The 20,864-nt window shown below is 35.9% G+C and overlaps 4 protein-coding genes across 4 annotated transcripts; all 4 read right to left on the reverse strand. All coding sequences in view use genetic code 12, as the record gives it.

Moving 5' to 3' along the window:
- Positions 1-212: 212 nt before the first annotated feature.
- On the reverse strand, positions 213-2,060 carry DASC09_048710 (uncharacterized protein; the record flags this gene model as incomplete). Its single annotated transcript, XM_064998470.1, has 1 exon — positions 213-2,060. The coding sequence occupies one exon, from the start codon at positions 2,058-2,060 to the stop codon at positions 213-215; it is 1,848 nt and encodes a 615-aa protein (XP_064854542.1).
- Positions 2,061-4,788: 2,728 nt separating this feature from the next.
- VIP1 (inositol polyphosphate kinase VIP1) lies at positions 4,789-8,349 on the reverse strand (the record flags this gene model as incomplete). The annotated part of the gene is made up of 1 exon (XM_064998471.1): positions 4,789-8,349. The coding sequence occupies one exon, from the start codon at positions 8,347-8,349 to the stop codon at positions 4,789-4,791; it is 3,561 nt and encodes a 1,186-aa protein (XP_064854543.1).
- A 335-nt stretch (positions 8,350-8,684) lies between these two features.
- On the reverse strand, positions 8,685-10,739 carry FMP25 (Fmp25p; the record flags this gene model as incomplete). The annotated part of the gene is made up of 1 exon (XM_064998472.1): positions 8,685-10,739. The coding sequence occupies one exon, from the start codon at positions 10,737-10,739 to the stop codon at positions 8,685-8,687; it is 2,055 nt and encodes a 684-aa protein (XP_064854544.1).
- A 676-nt stretch (positions 10,740-11,415) lies between these two features.
- On the reverse strand, positions 11,416-14,670 carry YEN1 (crossover junction endodeoxyribonuclease; the record flags this gene model as incomplete). The annotated part of the gene is made up of 1 exon (XM_064998473.1): positions 11,416-14,670. The coding sequence occupies one exon, from the start codon at positions 14,668-14,670 to the stop codon at positions 11,416-11,418; it is 3,255 nt and encodes a 1,084-aa protein (XP_064854545.1).
- Positions 14,671-20,864: the final 6,194 nt, after the last annotated feature.

Here is a 20,864-nt window from a genome sequence, read left to right on the forward strand (position 1 = left end):
TTTTTTTTTTTGCCAGTGCGTAAGTAAAGTAAGTAAGGCAGGAAAAATAGAACCCAAAGCCATGGGATTTTGCGCCAGGGCGATATGGAAAAAATTTTACATTTTCTGAAGAATGATGATGGAGTTTTTAAATGAGAACATGTCTAAGTATCGCTTTATATTTTCTATAAGTCTCCGTTAAATATTCTAGTGATGTTGCTTGACATTGTCATTTAGCTAAACAAAAGTGAACAGTTTTTTTCTTTTTTTTCCAGCTCTGCAGTCCATTTAACGCAATCTGGAACCAGTTCTTTAAATGCTTCGATGGGGTTGAAGTTAAGGTCAAAACTCTCCAACTTTTGGAACTTCGAAAGGTCAATATCAAAAGCCGTTATATCATTAGATTTCAAATCAGCTCTAGTTAATGATGAGAAGATTGGGAAATTACTGATATCTGAAATTTTGTTGTTTCCCAAAAAAATATGTTCTAATTGGGTTTGGGTCTCTAGATTTTCGAATTGCGAAATTAAATTATGGCTCAAATCTAGTTCTCGTAAATTTTTCAAGTTTTGTAGCCCTTCAATTTTTTCAATACGATTTCTCGAAAGACCAAGGTATGTTAAGCTGGTCAAAGAATCCAATCCTTCAATTTTACCAATATTTTGATTACCATTTAGATTCAATGACTCCAATTTTACCAAATTTCCCAATCCTTCGATCTTTGAGCAGCTGTTGTAAGATAAGTCTAATGATTTCAAGTTGGTCAAATTCTCAAGCCCCTCGATTTTTGTAAGCTTATTCGCACCGAGCTGTAACTTTTCAAGATTAACTAATGTTTCAAGGCCTTCTATTTTGGTAATCTTATTACCAGCAAGTAATAATGATTTCAACATTGTTAAGTTTTCAAGGCATTCTATTTTGGTAATCTCATTAGTGACGAGTAATAATGTTTTCAATCTGGTCAAGTTTTCCAAGTTCTGTATTTTTTTGAGGTGAGCTTCTTCTAAATTCAAATTCTCTAAATAGATCAAACTCTCCAAATTTTCCATTTTTGAGATTTCAGATACGCACAACGCCAAATCAATCAATTTCGGTGCCTCGGAGCTCTCGTCCATGAAGTCTGGTATGTTTTCGAAGCCAGAAAATGATACATCAAACTCCTTCAACCCTTCAAATCTGCTGACAGGAGAACAATTTATTATTTTCCCCACAGTGGAAATAATTCTAAGACTAGGAATATCATAAACTCCTTCGAAATCCATTGTCAAACAACTTTCATCATAGCAGCAGCCATCAGGCAGACCGGAAATTTCTTCCAAATTGGGGAAATAGTCACGGGTGAAGTTCTTGAGAGTGATAACTCCTTCTCCATACATGGTGAAAATTTTGAGGTTAGGCATGTGCAATTGTTTCCCATCGTAAACATCACTCAAGTAATAACTTTGGAAGGTTTTCAAATTTGGAAAAACCTTGTGCTTCAAAAGTGATGATGAATTGATCATGTTGTCGTACAGGTCCAATGAAAGACTTTCCAAATTGTCGAAATTGAAATTCATGTTATCAAAACTGGTCTTCTCATTGATACTTAATTTTAAGTTTCTCAACGGGCACGAATCATTCAATCGAAGCTCAACCTCGGTGCAATTCAAAAATAATGATCGCAAATTACTCGCCTTGGAAATTAGTTCTGCAACAGATTTGGCATGTGATGGTTCCTCGGGGTCAAGCAGGAAAATCAGCAACTCTTTGAATTTTTCCGCAAGGTCATAAATTACTTCGGCGTTCTTCCCATCGATGAACGCCATATCACCCCATTTGTCTCGGAAAAACAAATCATCGAGATCGCGTACTGGGTTCCAGTCGGTTGGTTTTCTGGGTTTCAAAGAAACATTGGCAAATAATTGTAAATCAACTAGTTTATTAAATTCCGGAGAAACCTTGTTGCGCCAGGACACTAAGGTTTCTTGATCGACGAATTTCAATATCTTCTGGATCAATTCTGTGGGTAGTGTCAGTAGTACCGTGGTCATCTTGTTGTGAAGGGGCGGGGTTTGTTTTTGTGTTAATGGGAACAGATCCATTAAGAAAATGTATATCGAGCACAAAGGGTACTAAAAAATGGTTTTTTATTGTCCCAAGAAATAATTTCCAAGGGTTTCCCTCCCTAAAACCTGTGTGTGCATGACCCCTCGCGATAACTAATCTCTGAAGTCAGCTCTCACCATGTTAGGGTCCGGGGGTGTGCACAGGAGGGGGTGCGTCAACTGCCGCCGCCCGTCGGCCGACAGCCTCGCATTAAACCCGCCCTGGGGAAAATTTTCCATCTTCACAGCTTTCACGAGATTTGCATGTCTACGAGACTGAAGAGACTAATACAAGGTGTAAATTAATTTATAAGAAAAAAAAAAAAAAAAAAGGCAGTTACGAAATGGAAAGACAAAAAACAAAAAAATAACAGGGAACAGATCGTAAAACCTCTTCTCTGATTATGTTATATGCCCTCACTCAGATTCGAACTGAGGATCGCTACATTACTAGTGTAGCGCCTTACCAACTTGGCCATAAGGGCTTAGATGTCTCCAATGATTCACATTATTTTTTGTCACTTGGTAATATTTCACGGGCGGGTAACTCCGTTTATTTGGTTTATTTGGTTTACTTGGTTATTTTGACTTATTTGAATTATTTGGTCTATTTGATTATTTGATTTATTTTTTACTTGGATTTTATTATTTTATTGATTTTTATTACTTTTATTGTTATTATCCCCCCAGAATTCTGATGGTCACTACATTGAAAATACTTAGTATTTGATATATAGTGCCAAAACCCCTCAACAAAGACCTCCATCTCAGTTCATGAAGCTCCTAGTGATGGGTAATTCACTAGTGATTTCATCTCATATTTTCACATTGCACCTTTTTTCCTTAATAATCTTGATTGTTGAGTTTTTTACCGGTGATGTGATTAATTCTTGAAGCAAGGAGTGTGAGGTAGTGAGAAAGTTATAGTATTTTACTTACCTATTAGAAAGACCGGCATGAAATGCCCGGCTTGCATGTTATTTAGAACCTCTGTGACTCGTTAATATACAATTCATTCATTCATTCAACACTGACTATAGACCCGTGGTAATGGATCATTTGGAATTTCTTCCCTTTATCATCATTATTACCTTCTTGACGTCTATCACTGTTATTCTAATTGTTATTTAAGGTTTCACCATCCTGATTTATGTATCTTCATTTATTTCAAGCAAGCTGCGGGTTTCACATACGATTATGATTAGTATATTGGTATAAATAACAACTTAAAGTAGTATCATCATTGCTATCTAAGGCTTATGATTGAATAAGCCAGTATCAATAATATTGCAACATCCCTATTATTCAAAGGAAGCCTTTGTTTTTGTCTTTAATTCGCCACATGTTAGTATTTGTGCGTGAGCTGTACCCGTTATTACTTTTTTTTTTTCTGTGTATCACCCCTCTGTAGTATACTCTTATTTTTTGTATTCTATTATTTTATTATGTAAAGGATTGGCGATTTCCACTTATTCATCTTTAGATATTTCCAATTAAAATTTAACCCCACGATAGGATATTTATTTGCAACAGAAACCAACTCAGACGTCAACGAATGCATAAAAGCGTCAAAAAAAAAAAAAAAAAAAAAATTCAGGAATGTGTGGTCATATTCATTGATTAATAACATCATGTAGATAGAAATTTCTCTGTTTGATATGAAGCATCTACATATTCTATAGTAAAAAGCTCTTCAGAATGTATCTTGTTTTACTGAATGCCTTATGAAAAAGTTCTTTTGGGATGCCAGAACTTTCCTTTTGTCAAAGTTTTCTTTTTATATGGAGACCCTCGGTAGAAGGAAAGAGTGATTTTGGAATCGTCTTTATCTTTAAAAAAAAAAAAAAAAAAAAAATTATTATTCAAGGATGTAGCCATTCTACTATCATCATTGGCTCATCGCTATTAATCAAACTAAAATTCAAATCTAAGTTAAAATTCTAGTTTCAAAAAAGAAAAAAAACAAACAGAATGAATTGAATAATAATTAAAAATATAATCCTCAAAGAAACAATACACCAGGAATTTCCATTAATGCCAGACCGCAATCCTACTGCTGGTCCACAATTTTGGTGCAACAATTGAAAAGTAAATAATGGAATTTTACAACGAAAAAACCTGGCAAAACTAAAGCTTTCTGGAAAGAAATAATAACAAATAGACTTTCAGAATACCATACAATCAATAATATTCAGTGATATACACCAGAAAATATCACAGTTAGTGAAAAATGTAAAAAAGAGGTTATGTGCCCCGTCACACATTATGATTAAAATCTAGCTGAATTTGTTTTTGGTATCCATAATTCAGATCTGCTCTTGGTGGCCAAGTTGGTAAGGCATCGGACTGTAAAGTTCCTGCAATAATCCGCAGATCGGGTGTTCGAATCACCCCCAAGAGAATTTTTTTGCTAATTTATCACTTGCAAGCAGTAATCCCCGAATGTTTATACTCCCTTAATTTATAATTGAGGTTTTCTCGACTACTGTAATTTTTTTTTTTTTTTTTTTTTTGGGGATGATACTTGTGAAAATCGCACTACAATTACTGTGAAAACAATATAAGCTTTTTCCTTGCAATAGAAACTACCAACACAAAGTCCAATTATCTTTTAATGACTTCACCAATTACCCAGCTAATTTTACAAGCAGTACTACGTAGTACATCTGTAAAGATGAGGGAAAAAAAAAGAATAAATTCAACATTAATAACCTACTTTAAAATATTATTTTTTCAAAAATTCTTGTTTGCCTTTGCTATCGTCAATGACCAATGGGCTGGAAATATTGACCGGGATGAACTTCTTTGGCATTGAAACCCTTGAAAATCTGCTCTTCAATTTTTGGATCAATAAATCGGTATCCAAATGCCTGGTCAATGAAATCCTTGGAATGTTACTAATATAATGCTTGTTATCCAACTGTATATCCAACGGATCTTGTGTATGACAGCCTGGAGACAATGAAAGTCTAATAGAATGCTTTTTGGCCCCATTTTCATCTGAACGTTCATATAATTCAAAAACAATCTGCGATAAATAATCCAATTCTGGCAAGGCATTCCGCTCAATTCTCATTGGAAGTTTACTTTCATAAATGATATTGAGCAATGTGTAAATATGTGATTCCTTAGTGAAATAAGCAACAGTAGCCGGATTTGAAGTCTCGACCATTGTAGTAATGTCAGCAAGAACTTGTTTCGCCAATGGTAGAGAAGTTAAGAGACCAATATCCAATTTCTCATTATTTTCAATCCCATATTCTTGAGGGCAAACAAAGTCAAATAAAACTTTGGCAAGTTTATAAAGCTCTCTAAGACGATTGAACTTTGGATCATCAAACGTTGATGACGAAATTGGTGACTGTTTGCTATGAAAATCTGATTTGAGAACCCATCCCAATGAGCCAGCAGAGCTAGAGGGAATATTACCTGATGTAGTAGAGCTTAATGAGCTGCTGGCAGAATCCATTTCAGTTGCTGATTTTGTGTTCACACTGTTTACTGACAGGCTAAGCGTCGATGAAATGGCACTTCCAGCTGGAGTATTACTTTTTGGGATTGGTTTAACATTCAAATATTTCCCAGTGCTAAGTTTCACCGAACTATTACTTCTTGAAGTAGTACTAGAATTATTATTGCTCTGATCACTTGGAAGTTGGAAATTATTCATTGCCAACACATTAATAGGATAAGCATCACACAAAACTGGAGACTTGAAAAAAGCCTCGCTAAATTCTTTCAATTCATCATCATCCTCGTGATTGATACATTCATCCAAATCTGGGGGACAGAAAATATTTTGCAAAAAATCACGGTTGTGCAAAGCATCAAATTTCATGGTATCATACAATTCACTGATCTTACTTGGATCAACTTTTTCAAAAGTAGTAAATTCTTTGAACAATTTATCCCATCTTTCCTTGAGCAAGTATGGATCCTCATTGCAACACCAGCGCTCCTGTAATGCATCTAAATCACCATAATGTTTGAAATTATATTCCATGACTTTATGATGATAATTCATCAACTCAACCACTCTCTTGGTTACATAGTATGGGTCAGGGTATTTTGGTGGCCAGGCAAATTGTTTTGGTGGTTTAATGCCTTGACGCAACAAAGGTTTAATCTTCTTTTTAACTTTATCCATCAAATCTTTAGCAGCATTAGAATCGTCAAGAAGATCCTTTCGAATCTTAAGGAAATCTTCTGGAAGATTTTCTTCCTCTAAAAATGACTGTGACCAAAGCTTAGCTGACACGATAACTCTTCTCTCACTGGAAGTATAAACTTTAACATTCTTGAATGCTTCTTTATTCAATAATTGTATATCTTGTCTCGTGGTTTCACCAAGGTCTGTCGCCTGATACTTAGCTGAATGTGTAGGCTCTCCACCCCATTTCAAGATGAATTGAACCTTTTCAACCTCATTATCTTCGTTAAGCACTGGTTTCAATTGAATTTTAGTTCCAGGAAAGCCTTTCTTTTTTTCCAAAGTAGTACTTAATAAATGAAGTTTGTCAGGATCTTCAGATTTTTGTTCTTCTGCTAACCTAATTGCTTGAAGCACAATTTCTAAATCGCTGACTTGACGAATAATAACTTCTTCTTTGTGACCTTTAAGTAGTGAAATGAAAATCGGAGATCTGAAAGAATACTTGAATTTTTGTTTTGGGGTTCGGTCAGCATGTCTAATAACAGTCACAAGCCCTTTGAAAACCCATTTGGAACTTGTATGGTGGTGGGAGTTTTTTGATTCATCAGATTTCTTGTTTGGATTTTTACTAGCTTTTGGAGAATCTTGAACAACATTGTTGGCAATAGCGGCATTTCCAGGCGACTTTTCAGAAATACATTGCTCTTCCTCTAAGGCCTTGGTAATTTGATAATTTGGACTAACCTTCTTGAAAATATTTCTCAATATTTGGGAACAGGCTTCATAATACTCAGTATTGTCTTTAACAAATGAAAAGCCATTAACATCAATTACAAAGCTTTGATTTTGAGCTCTCAAAATATCAAATCCACAAATAGTTTGATCGAAGTACTTTGATACTCTTTTGGCCATTTCTTTTTCTTCATCCAGTAAAGTTGTTACGTACCGTAATTCTTTCCCACGAGTATTTCTTCTAACAATACCATCAACTACTGGTGATTTTCGGGTCTCAGCATGACAAAATTCTTGGCCCACAGTATAAGCTTTAACATCTTCCAAGTTGTCAGTGTCCATAAACTTCTCATAAATAAATGACCCATTGGTTCTAATCATGTTGAGAGAAGCGTCATATTCGGATGATTTGTTACCGACTTTCCTGAATAACCGACGACCACCACCTCCCGTTGAAACAGGATAGTAAATGTAAACATTATGATCCTCCCCATCAACGGGTTTCTCAACAAACGGCTTAGTAAGAATTCTACCATCGACCCACAATGTATCATCATCAATCATTTTCCATTCGGGTTCAGGAATTGGATCAACGTTGACTCCTTTGCCTATAAGTTTTTGCTTCAAATCATCACCAATGAAATTAACTGGGCCACCATCTCTAGAAATTTCTAGCCTATAAGGTGTTGGAACGTTAGCAGCCTCGAGCAATCTTAGACACAAACGACGGTCCCATAAAACTTTTTGCATTATTAAATCATTAATCAAGAATGGCTTGCGAAGATTGGCATAATCAATTGCCTTATCGAGAGGGAAGCCATTGGAGAAAAAACAGATCAAAAAATCACAAACTGGCCAAGATTCTATGGATTCATCAAGAATAGACTTTTCTCCAAAAATAACGGTTTCAAATTCTCCGAATTTAATGAGTCTATTAAGAATTTCTCTGCACGGTTTACTAAGAACCTTGGCATCCATCGCACAAATTCCAATTTTCCCGTAGATTTTTGGGGCGTCTTTAGGATTTGATGGTACTTGGTCCTTAGAAGTCTTAACGCCACAATATTTTAATTTTGGGGCTAATTTCTCCTTGGCAGTGTTATTAACAGCCTCTCCCGAAGACTTGGCAGTGTCAGTCTTAGACGTATCATGGTCAGCATTGTCCTCATCCTTATCTTCATGTATAGTTTGAATATTGAGGTTGCTATCACTGCTAAAAAATGGAGGATGTATATCTTTTGGTTGTAATGATTTTGATTCTGACGAGGAAGTCACCGGGGAAAACTTTTCTAAATAAGGTGCTATGCTATCTATTGCTCTTTTGGTGTTTTGCTCCACCGAGTCTGTTTGTGATTCATCAGGCCTGGCGCTAGCCAACGGCTCATCACCAGCAGAAGACATGACTGAAGGCTGAATATGATCTTATAACTGGAGACTAAGGTCTTGGTACTTGGGAGGGGACTTAAAAAATTCTTCTCTTATATTATATCTCCGGGATATTGTAACAATAATGTCTCAATTGGGCAGATCTTTGCACGTTTATGTACCCTAACAGAAAATACCCATCATTTTTTAAGCGAGCAAATTTTGTGATAAAGAAATTTTCACGTCAGGGGTTCCACACCCTATGTTATATGAACCTTGCTGCAGATAAGTCTTACATGGGCTAAAAATAAGATGACAACTGCCCGGTTGAACCCATTTATTAAGGTATATATACATATATATTTACAGAATTATTTCTCAGAATAATATATGGCACTATTTTCGTTACCTGCAATAATAACTTGCTTCAATTTCTTGGATACATTTTTGCCTCGAGAATCTTTAAAATTGAATTGTTTATCATCGACCAATTGTAATCTGTTATTCACTTTTTGTAGAAACCTGGTGACATTTATAATTTCCTCATCGTCATTATCTATTTGTAGTCCCGATTTTTTGATCGCTGAATTGCTCTTCAACCCGTCTTTAGATTCAATGATATTCAATGTATTAGCTGGGGCTGGGCTGTTAATAAACTTCCCATTTCCGAGCTGGCCAAATTTATTATTACCAAAACACAAAACGTCACGGTTCAGGAGAGTAACAAAGGTGTGATTTTTCCCGATAGTCCAATCAGAAATGGTGATTCTTTTCATTTTCTGTGTCTCCTCGTCGTATTCGTTCATATCGTGCAATGAGGATGACATCTTCTTTGGAATGGCATTAGCATGGGTGTAAAAATCCAAACCTAACTGACCGTAAAGACCTTTACCAAAGGCGAAATAAAATGTTTCTGCGTCAATATTGTCATCATCGGAGTAGTTTCTCTGTAACATCTCTTGAATATTCTTGGTGTTTATTGTGACAAAACTGCTATTACTGTCACATTGAATATCAGTGATTATTGGATACATGTTCAATCTGTTGAAATACTGGCTGAAGAAATCAATCTTTTTAGGGATTGGAATATTTTCCGAATTATAAGAAACTTTGAAACCTAGCTGGCCAAAAGTGTTCTTACCAAAGGAATAAACGTTACCGATAGAATCCCTAGCTAAGGTATGATAATTCCCAACTGCAATCTGCACTATTTCCCTTGGAATAAACTTAGAATGCTTTTTATTTTCTCTTTTTGGAACGGTATTAGGATCTTTTTTGGAGACAATTTCATTATTCAAAAGAAATATTTCGTGTAATTCATTTGGGGATGGTGCAGCTTCAAATTGAGAATATTCAATTAAACCAAACTGACCGTAATTCTTTTTGTTAATGAATTTATCTTTCAATCCAGTAGCACAAACATAAGCCTTATGATAGTTGGTCAATAATATCAAATGATTCACACCAGTTTTAAAATCATAAACCTTTTGTTTGCCTAAAATGGAAGTATCAAGTTTTTCAATGAAAATATTTTGCCTGTCAGATCCTCCCCATCCAAGATAGCTTGATTTGGTATATTGTTTATTTGATTTAATCTTCTTTTGAGCACGCTCGTTGATAGGAATATAAAGAATTTCGTTCTTATTATTCATCAAATAAATCATGTTATTACTGAATTCTCCTTTCACCAAATTAAAGCCTTTGAGGGTATATTTTGGAGTTGGTTCCTTGCTATTGAAACCTTTACCCCACTGTATCAAGTCGCCATTGCAATCAATGGCAAATGCCGAAGAATATGTCTGTGCGACGGCATCTTTGTTGATTTCTCCATTATCCAAGTAAATATTCAAATAATCTTTTGTCTCTTCAATACTGATATTAGTTTTCAAGTCTTTGATCAAGATCCCATCGAAAAATGGTAGTCTTGTTGGAAATTTATAAGACTTTGTCTTCAAATCATTGGGATTAACCACCCCATCAGCATTGGACCCCCAGAGATAAACCCCTGGTGTTGCATCTGAATCTTTTAGTTGTTTGAATTTCACATACTCCGCTGGTTTTGCTGCTTTCACTGGTTCACCTTTTTTCTCTTCAATATCGTTGCCATTGATGAAATTTTTGAATTTGGTTTTATAGTATCCAAAGTCATTGTAAAGGATGAATCCCCCAAATATCAACATAAGAAACCCGGTTCCCTGGAAAATACCCTTGATAACCTCTATTTTACGAAATCTATCCATTTCCTCCTCACTGCTATTCGTGGTTTTCTCATTAGCTTGGGAAAACTCTGGCTGGTGATCATTACTAAATGACGGCGTCCTATTTGCTGGAGCATTGAGACGATAACATCCAGCAAACCCTCTGGAAAACGAAGTTGGCCGAAGGCTGCCAACAATATTTGAGCGCCTACTAAGTAGTCTATACATATATAATGTAGAGTAATGGTTTTTTTTTTTGACGTTAATGAGGTAGCTTATATTGATGGTTTGCAAGTGCTGATGAGTTCGGATCAGAGAAAATTTTTGTAAGCAATAATATGCACGTGCCATACATTCTTTGCCTGTGAGTTACTATGATTTCAAAGTTTCTCTTTTCCGATATGTAATTTATAGACTGAAGAAGCTTTTAAAGAATTCTTAGGGATTTGATAATATATCACCATATGTATATCACTACTAACAACTAGTGTTGTATGAAGCTGCTAACAAAAGATACTTTGAGGATTTCTGTTACCTCGCCTGAAAAACAACATACAGGTTTTCAGTATCTGAGCTTACTTATTTGAGCAGCACTTCATGTGCTTCAATTACTGTAATGAAAAGTAAATTTGACTAGCTGCTCAACATTAATGAGGAGCTGGTTATCCAGTATCATTTAGATCTAGTAAAAGGTTCCAACTTTTAATTGAAAGTTCCTGGGAGCGTAAAAAGTTACTAGAGCATGGTTCAACCAAATTAAACGACATATTAACCTTATAACAAGACAAAATACATTAAAACGAAGCAATTAAAGATAGAACAAAGGAGATTGTAAAGAAAACTAAAAAAAAAAAAAAAAAAAAAAGTTGAACATCAAAACCTATGTTTCCAATATTTGACAAAATCAGTTTTTCTTCGCATGAGCCGGCTCAGTAGCGGAGTTCAAAAACTCATTTTGATCAATTTCCTTTATTGAATCATCATCACTCGAGGTCGAATCCATTAGATCCACAATATTTATATCTTTTGGTGTACTTTGTAATGGCGCAAACAGATTATCTTGTTCAATATTGACGGTGGAACTCCTAACAGGAGATACCGAATTAATTTTTATAACAAGATCTTTGACAAAGGATTTCTTCCCAGGAATTTTTTTCGTGTCACCATCATCTGAGGAAAACTCATTTGACCCATCATCGCTATTATCCCATCCAAGTTCGGTCAAACTCTTAGTACGCTTGGCGGTTCTATTGGTGATTGGCTTTGACGAAGGCTTTCGCGATTTCCATGGGTTTTTTTTTTTCCAAATATCAGCCTCATTGGCTGAGGAAAATGCATCGGATCCATTATCACTATCGTCCCAGCCGAGCGCTGTCAAACTTTTAGCTCTTTGAACCATTCTATTTCGCTGCCTTTTGTTTTTAGACGTAGATCTGAATTCACTTTCGGGTTTTCTCTTGTTCTGTGGTGCCTCTGTTGACATTTTCCTCTTATGCTGTGGTATTTTTGTTGAGATTTTCTCTGCAATATCGTTTTTCAAAATGTCTTCTTCAGCGGATGATTCCAGGAGATCAAGAGATTGAGTTGCCAAGATTTTATCAAAGAATGAACCTCCATCAATTGGATCCTTGTCAGTAAGCTGTATTAATCCGGCGGAGTCATCGAGAAGTTTTTCTAATCTTGTTACTTCTTCATCGCTGGAATCGCCATCGGATACATCAATTTCCGTCACACCATCATCAAAAGCAGCGCCGATACCAGTAATGTGGTGTGCTGACTCAACTCTGGGATTAGCTTTTGTGTACTTTTTAATTGCTAGTATATTTTTGGAAGAACTAATCGGGCTTTTCGATACAAACTTTGGGAAATTTTCAGTTGATAGAGTTTTTTTAGGAGATTTAGTAGGGCTTCTGGAATCAACCCTTGGAAAATTAATCATTGATAGTATGTTTTTACTAGGAGACGTAGTAGGAATTTTGAATTTAAAGTCCTTGTTAGGGGATTTGGCAGGACTTTTCGATTGACTTTTCTTAGGATTCGTGATCGTCAGCATGTTTTTGTTAGGAGACTTGTTTAATTGATCTTTTCCTTCCACATTACCACCTTTCAGCTTAATGAACCCTCCAAACAGATCGAGAGTAGTTTTTTGCCAGGATTTTGTCTTTTTAATTGACCTCGACCTCTTCAATTTTGGATTCTCTCTGGCAAAATCGGTTTCATATTTCTTAACCAATGAAGGAACATAATAATTCGCAATTTCTTTCGGAATCCAAACGCTGATAATATTGGGGTCTTTCCTTTTCTTTGGCGACAGCAATCTGGTCTCCTCCTCTGCCTCCAGCTCGATAATATAGCTCGTTTCCCCAACATCATCACCAATTCTATCAATTACTTCATCCCGAGAAATCGATGATCCAAAAAACAGCTCTTTGTTGTAGCTTATTCTTAATAGCTCAATGGAATGGGAAATATTATTATCTTGACAATATTTGATGTTTTTCCTCCTATCTGGGTACTGGAAAACCTTTTGGGTATCAAAAAATATTTGTTTTTGCGATTTAGTTGATAAAGCTTGCGACATGTGGTGTATTAGATAAGTTTCATCGAGGTTATTGATCACCTTCGATCGTTTATCTTTGGTTCTATCCTGACAACCATTGAGGAGATTTTTGTAAATTTTATCAAAGTTGGGGATGTTGAACCTATTGTAAGTTGAGTCACAATAAGGTCTCGGCAAAGCTGAATTGAAATATTGGAAATTTCCGTCGACGGAATATTCATAAATCCAATTATTTGAAAGTGGTTTATATTTATAAACGCTTTTACAAATAAAGTAATCGAGGTTTTTATTGACCCCGGTATTTCGAATCAACTTTACTTTATGCACCAATTGACTTGAATCCTGATTCGGACTGATCACTTTAAAAATATGATCGAAATCAATGAGTGACGTATTGAGATCATCGTCCACAAGTAATTCTTTAGTGTCTTCGGCAAAATTAGCCATCTCATTGGTGAATTTAAACACATTAGTATAATTTACCAATGGGTAAACCAACGCCAAAATAACTTCATCCGATGGGAACCCTTCTAACTCGGTTGAATTTCCAGTAAATGTGTTATGTGATAAATTCCGTTTGAAGATCTTAAATGGATGGGAAATTAAATGATGCTTTAGTTGTTTTTTGAATCGGAGGAGTTCTTCAATTCTAATATCATTCTCAAATAGAAGCTCAGAGGTATAAATTAGTTTCAATTGTTCGGAGAAATCAGGAATTTCTTCATTATCATCCTCTTGAATTTTCCGTTTCTTCGGGCTGGTGTAAAATACCTTTTGGCTACTGCCGATTAATGAGATCTGTTTAGCCCTTTCAGGACCCATATTTTTCACCCCTTCACCATAGTCTGAGCCATTTAATACCGCAAATAACAATAACCTCCAACGGTTAAAACCCGTAAATTCCTCCACTTTATCGATTCTCACTGGTGTCACCCATCTGGATTTTTCATCATGTAAATTCCCAGCATTGCTACTATTTGGCTTATCTTCAATGAATTTCGAGAAATTCCGAAGCATTTTAGTGGCCCCAAACATTAAGCAATCGACATCATTACTCATGACATAGTCCACCACCCCTGAAGATTGAAGATACGCACATTCTGCTTCCCCTTCCCCCGGACTATTCAAATAACTAACGTTCCATAAATTCAATTGATATTTGACATTTCGAACCACTTGAGCAAAATCCGATGATTCATTTTCTATATCCTCAGTATCAGTTTCGGGCTTATCGTACAATGTTTTAAGTATCTTGTTGTATGCTTCCCAGTAATCCTCCGTTCCCACAGCTGATTCAAAATAGGTTTCAAAGTTTCTTTTGAATTTGGGTTTGAATTTCCCATCAAAGACGATGATGAATGACACACTGAGTTTCAACAAGTACCGTACCTTGCTCATGAATAACGAAACTATCAAGGGAATATTATCTTGATCTTGCACTTGCATATTGGTTGCTGATTCCACGATCCAGCCATACCCATCAACGGCAATTCTAACTGGACGCCCATTATTTTTTAGAAAATCACTAATGAAAACCTCAAACGGTACACGAGTATCAAAGCCCTCAGATAGAAGATCCCACAATCCACTGACACCCATTATTGTGGTGTGGCTCTATGGTAATCCTTAATTTTGCCGAGAAGCTGTTTTCTTATGTATGTTTTTTTTTTTTTTTTGGCAGCCTCATCACAAAAATGCTTCAAAAAAAAAAAAAAAAAAAATCAAGTAAATAAAACTGATTCAACTCATTCCCAAGTTCTCATGAAAATATGAAGGTTCATTAATGTTACAACTTCGATGATGAGGTTGGAACATTACATTATTTATCATCTAGGCATTTATTTTTTGTTTATTATTCTGTATATGTTATTCTTTGAAGAAAAAATAAAAAAAAATTTGAAATTGCTGTGCAAAAAAATGACGTCACAGACAAGATTCGAACTTGCGAAGGAAAATCCCAATGCCTAACAGCTTGACCGTATAAATCATAGCAGGGCATCGCCTTAACCACTCGGCCACAGTGACTTCTATGTCGTAAAGGGGGTAACACAAACATGTGATCTGTAAATATTATTATTTTGAAAGGGCTCCTAACCAGTAAATATGAATAACTGTAACTAAATGGACTCTTCTCTGCTTTTTTGCAATTAATGTTGATTGAAATGTATTGCGGGAATCTTATCTCATCATTATAAGCCCTTGAATGTTATATACTGATTGTTTTTACTGTTTGTCGCCACTATTATTATTATTATCCTTAGTAGTTCCTACGATTTTCAAGCTATTTATTTTCGATCATTATTTATGAGTTTATGATCAGTATAAAGATGTTTTATTTTTTGAAAAATTAGATTTTTCTAATTGAAATAGCTATTGAAGTTAGAATTTAGGTGGAAGAGAAACGGGAATAAAAATTGCACTTAAAAGTACTTGATGTTCGTCAGAAAATACAAAAATCTAGAAAATCTGAAGTGTTGGTTTTTCATCAAACATAAGCTTTGAACCCTTCAAAGTATTTTAGAAATGAAATATTATAAGAATAAATCTGATTGAGAAAATAGAAAGAGAGAAATGACCTTTTCTGAGCTCCAAAACAACTGGGCAAAAGAACTATAGCCTTTTTTTTTTTTTTTTCTTTCACAACTGGATAAGATTCACACTGTTCATTTTTTTTATAGCTGATGATTGACTGTAACAATCCTTAGCCCAGAATCGTCTTTGTGTTTCGCACGATCCATGGATCCTATCATCAAGACTAAAGTTTATTCCCAAGATAGCTCACACATAAAGGCATAAATGCCAGCTTCTAGTTTCTGATGCTGACAAAAGACCTCATTTATTGCTACAAGATGTGTATCTTTAAGTATATGTCATATATATTTAGTTCTCGAACCAAAAACACAATGAAGGGTGTATATTTTGTTGTGAATGTAAGTCTAAATCTGGGGGCTCTAGACATGATGTGCTTGAATACAAGTTTCCACCCAGCAGCATAGCCCAAAAACTACTAGCTAATGAATAATGAATATAGGAGATAGACGCAACGTATAATTAAAGAGGAACAGTGGAGGGAAAAAGGTATGGGCAGAGCTACTCCCCACGGTTAATCTTGTTTATAATATCGATAATTGTCTCTCCATTATCAAATATCTTACATCCTTGTGTATTTATATAAATTGAGCATTTTTTTTATGGTGATCAGCAATTTTTTTTTTAAAAAAAAATGGAAAATAAATAAATAAATGACTTAACTATTTTGTTTTACTCCAAACTCCCCCAATTAAATCTTGTTGATTCCTGGTATTCACTTCGGTAATTATGCCAACTAAAACAATTTCAGTGACCAACCAAATTATTACGAAGCACTAAACAGTGCCTTTATTATTGATAGTGCTTAATAAGATATTAATACAATCAGCGAATTATCCAATCACGATTGCAAAATTTTTTCCTATAACAATTTTGCGCAATATGTTGATTGGCGTAGTTTGATAAAAAAAAAGCGGCTTCAAATTTCAAGATTGGAAAAAGTGCCCCCACATTCTTTGTTATCTTATCAGGTGCAGTGTCTGGCTGGTATGTTTATAAAATGTCGACAAATAACTATTATTACAGTGCTTTGAAAGTGGTGGTTCCTCAAACTACTATTACGAGTGCATAGCAGGAGTCCCATCTGTTGTTCTGGTTGGGATTGTCACCTAGAGGAATCGCGATGAGTCATACTATTGACGCCTTGGTCACGCTAGGAGCTGATTGTGCAATACAATCAATTGCTAATCGAGTGGAATTAAGCTTGTACGGATTAAGATAAGGATGATAACTAAAACAATAAGATAACCGCAAAATAATAACCAGAAGCTGGTTTTTGATTTTTTTTTTTTTCTTTTTTTGTGCTAGTTCTTGATTCATCTCTTCTACACATACTGAATAAGGCTATATGGAGGTTTTCTTCGGCCATTGGATTGCCTAGTGGATTATATAAATCTGTATTCGCTACAGGCTAATGGTAGTTGAGTAATTCTTCTTAAAATAACCAGTCAACACATGGTGTGAGCTAACAACACACCATCAGAGGCTATTTTTCAATCCTGACAGCCGCTATTATCCATCAAAATAATCCATGACATCACCCCGCACAAATGATGAGATTCATCCTTACATCTATCTATTATTAATTTTTTTTTTTTTTTTCTCAACTGTAAAGAAAGTTTCTTTTGTATCGATAAGGCAATCCACCGCCACATATTGGCCAGCCAAGAAGATGTCCGAATAATTCTGCATTCCCGAAAGAATAAAAAAAGAAAAGACGAAAGGAAAAAAAAAATGAAATTTCTGATTTAATGAAAAGAAGAAAAAGAAAGAAAGAGAAAAAAGAAAAAATAGAGACAAAAGAGAAATGGAAAGTATAATAATGATAATAGCACTGGTGTTTTGTAATGTGATTTCATCAACACGGCACACACGCTACACTGCACTGCTCGGCCAATGTTCGGTATTTCGTAGGTAGATTCCTTCCTCCATCTTTGCAAGTCCTGCCCCATGATGATCATGCAAAGTCAAAATTTTTTTTGCCGGTCCTCGGAAATATGAAAAAACGAATGCATAAAAAAAAAAGTGAAATATGCAGCCGGGTGCTGAAATATTCCGCCCTTGCATAATCGCCCATGTTACACCAAAAACCTTATATGTTTTTTTCAATGTCTGTAGCAAATACTTCAGAGAGGACTCTGATATTCTGCAGCCATGCTGGGCTAGAAAGTAATCATTTTAAGATCAAAGATACGGAGACATCCAACAGCTTGAACTCTCTGTGAGAAGACCATTTTTTGTTTCGAGGTTGGAGGGAAAATCAAGAATCAAAAGCCAAAAATAACATCATATGGCAGTTGTTACAGTTTTAGTTGATGTGATGACGAAGACAGCCGCTCGCTACATAGAGAAACATTTCTCGGATTGTGGTGTTTGGAGCCTCTTAATCAGCTGAGATGACAGTCAAATGAGCCGGGATTGTGCTTTTGCGAGGTGTGATAGATAATTGTAAGCCAGTAGAACCGTTTTTACTAATGTTGGAATTGGAACAACGGACTGCTGTTTTCTTCAGCAACGGTGTCGTAACTATTGTTCACAATAGAAGATTTTCCAATTTGGCAAAACATCACACTATGCATGACATGATATGAATAACATCCTTCCAATTAATACTAATGCTTAATGAAATACCTATGATTTGAAGCTCCACCTCATCTACTTGGTATTGGCAGCCATATCGAAGCTTGGTATCAAGGACCGAATCAATCGACTTATCAGGGGCTCAGGGAATGGATTCTCATTCTCATTTGCTTGTATGCTTTATAAGGCCATTGATTGTCAAGATCAATACCGAGGTTAAGTAGAGGATAATTTTCTCCATTGACATTGTAGATTATGGATAGCAAATGATATTCACCAGTTAGACAATTATAATATATATGATATAATTGCTAAGGAGAAAGAGGAGGCTGGTGAGATGGGCTTGTTGAAATAAGGCACCTTCATTGATCTCAATATGGGGACAATAAAGTCATCAGAAAAATAGAGAGATCCTATACAGGTTGATTGAGGATAGCTCTCTCATACCATTTTGGATTTAAAATCGCCGGAACTTCCAGACCCAAAGCCATTTGGCAAAACGAAAAAAAAAAAAATCCTCAAAAAATATTGTGACAATTGACATTGTAATGGCATAATTTTCTTTGTAATACTGAACAGGGTCAGCGTTAGATATTACCACCACTATATTACTTGAGAAAACCGTAACTATTGAAAGACACTTTGATTTATCCATTCGTAGATCAATTGAGTGCTTCAAAAACCAAAAATTATTGAAAAGAGATAAGCTGGCTTGGGAACCGTCTCTAGCTTGACTTGGACTACTTGGACTAATAATAAACGAAAAAAAAAAATGTCACGCGACACCAGTTAGATTGATTGTCCATTAAGATGATATTTTTTCTTGTGATTACAAAATAATGTGCATCGGAGAAGCCTCCGGAGGTATCACAACAAAGGAGACAGTTGATTGTTGGCTACTCATTACGAGTAATACAACCCAGTGATAATATTTTAGCATATAGCCATTCTCTTTTCTTTTGTCACCCAGAACGGTGGAATTTGCTATGTCCAAAGATTTTATTCCTCTAACTCTTTCTTTTCTTTTTCACACATTTCTTTCTTTTTTTTTGGTACCGATCCGAATGTCGCTGTACAGACAACAATTCCGGAAACCATGAAAAATTCAGTGGGGCTAGAAAAAAAAAAAATTACTCATGGCTTTATAAAAATCTATGAGGTAATAATATAGACTCTTCATAATGTGTGTCTCTCAACAACACAATAACCTCTTTTTTTAATGTGTTTTATATTCCCGACTAACTAATTACTTTAAAATAGTGTCTGATTACCAATTTGTCGGGCTCTCCATCTCCTGCTGTTTTATCAACTACGTCTGTGGTTTAGAATCCAACTCCGAAGCCATCCGGAGTACATCCGTATAAGCACTATTAATTAGGTGGAATGACCAGAAATCATAGACCACAATTTTTGATAATTACTGTAATTACTACAATTTGGGATGGTCTTATAGATAGTGTCAATTGAGTGAATAGACCCACCAAGGTCTTTTGCCACAAAACATTTGTAATCCGTGGTACATTTTAGACATGGTACCCAACTTACAAGATGTGTGCGATACATGAAAAAGAAATATACGTGATTTTCCAGTGCGTAACAGCAGACTACAGCCTTTCATTTGGTTTCTCACTTGTGCTTGTACTTGTACTTTTACTTTTTTTTTTTTTTCTTTTTTTTCTTTCTATTCACTTTTTCTTTTCCTTGAGATCGGCCAACAAGCCCTATGCATGAATAGATGAAACCAAGAAATTTACTCAATTAAGTGAGGATGGATGAAAAATTTTGAATGGCTGGATTTGACCTCCACGTCGCTGTTTCGAGAACGCCCCATGCACCCCCCATAGTAATTTATCTCAGGGGCGCTTAAATAAATAACTCATCGCGCTATTTATCGCTCGCCTCACGTGGACGGTACTTTCCCATTACATCATCGCCGATGGGGGAAAAAACAATTTTTTTTTTGTCACCCAGCGAGATGTGTGGGTGTCTATCTGGGTATGTGAGTGTGTGTGGTGTAGGCACACCTGCCTGCCTGTATCCCAAAAATGCTTGGAAGACCAAAAACAAACTAATGCTTACTCTATTTATATATTGGCCAGGTAGAACAGGTAAACAAATAAATCAAAGAACCCAGGTTAATGGGCAACCTACGTGTACAGGCCCACCAGAACAAGGAATCTCCAAGTTAGAGAAAACAAACAAACAAAAACAGTATATACAAACCAAAACAGGGAACGGAAAAAAAAATCTCCTGGTTGCTCCCCAACACCTGGACACCCCCTCGGGCTTCTGCTTAGTACCATGTGGGTGGTCGGCCATGCGCGGCCGAGGGTCTACTACCCTCCAGCAACACCGGGCGGGTCACCCTTCCCCCCCCAATGTTTCCCTCCCAATCAAGGCAGCGAGTTACTGCTTTTGGGATGGCGCGTTGGCAATTCCAGCACATCCGACCACCACTGGGCTCCAAACAAGCTTCTATTATCACATTACCCCAGGGTAACTGCAGCCCAAAAAACACGCTGCCCAAAAACGTCGACCGAGGAGAATATCCCTCAGATTGCCCTGAGGATTTCCTTCGTATGTATTTCTCTGAAGGAAACTAATCCTTATTTATTTTGTAACTA

This window comes from Saccharomycopsis crataegensis (assembly GCF_037102585.1).
Source record: "Saccharomycopsis crataegensis DNA, jcf7180000000085, whole genome shotgun sequence".
Lineage (NCBI taxonomy): Eukaryota > Fungi > Ascomycota > Saccharomycetes > Ascoideales > Saccharomycopsidaceae > Saccharomycopsis > Saccharomycopsis crataegensis.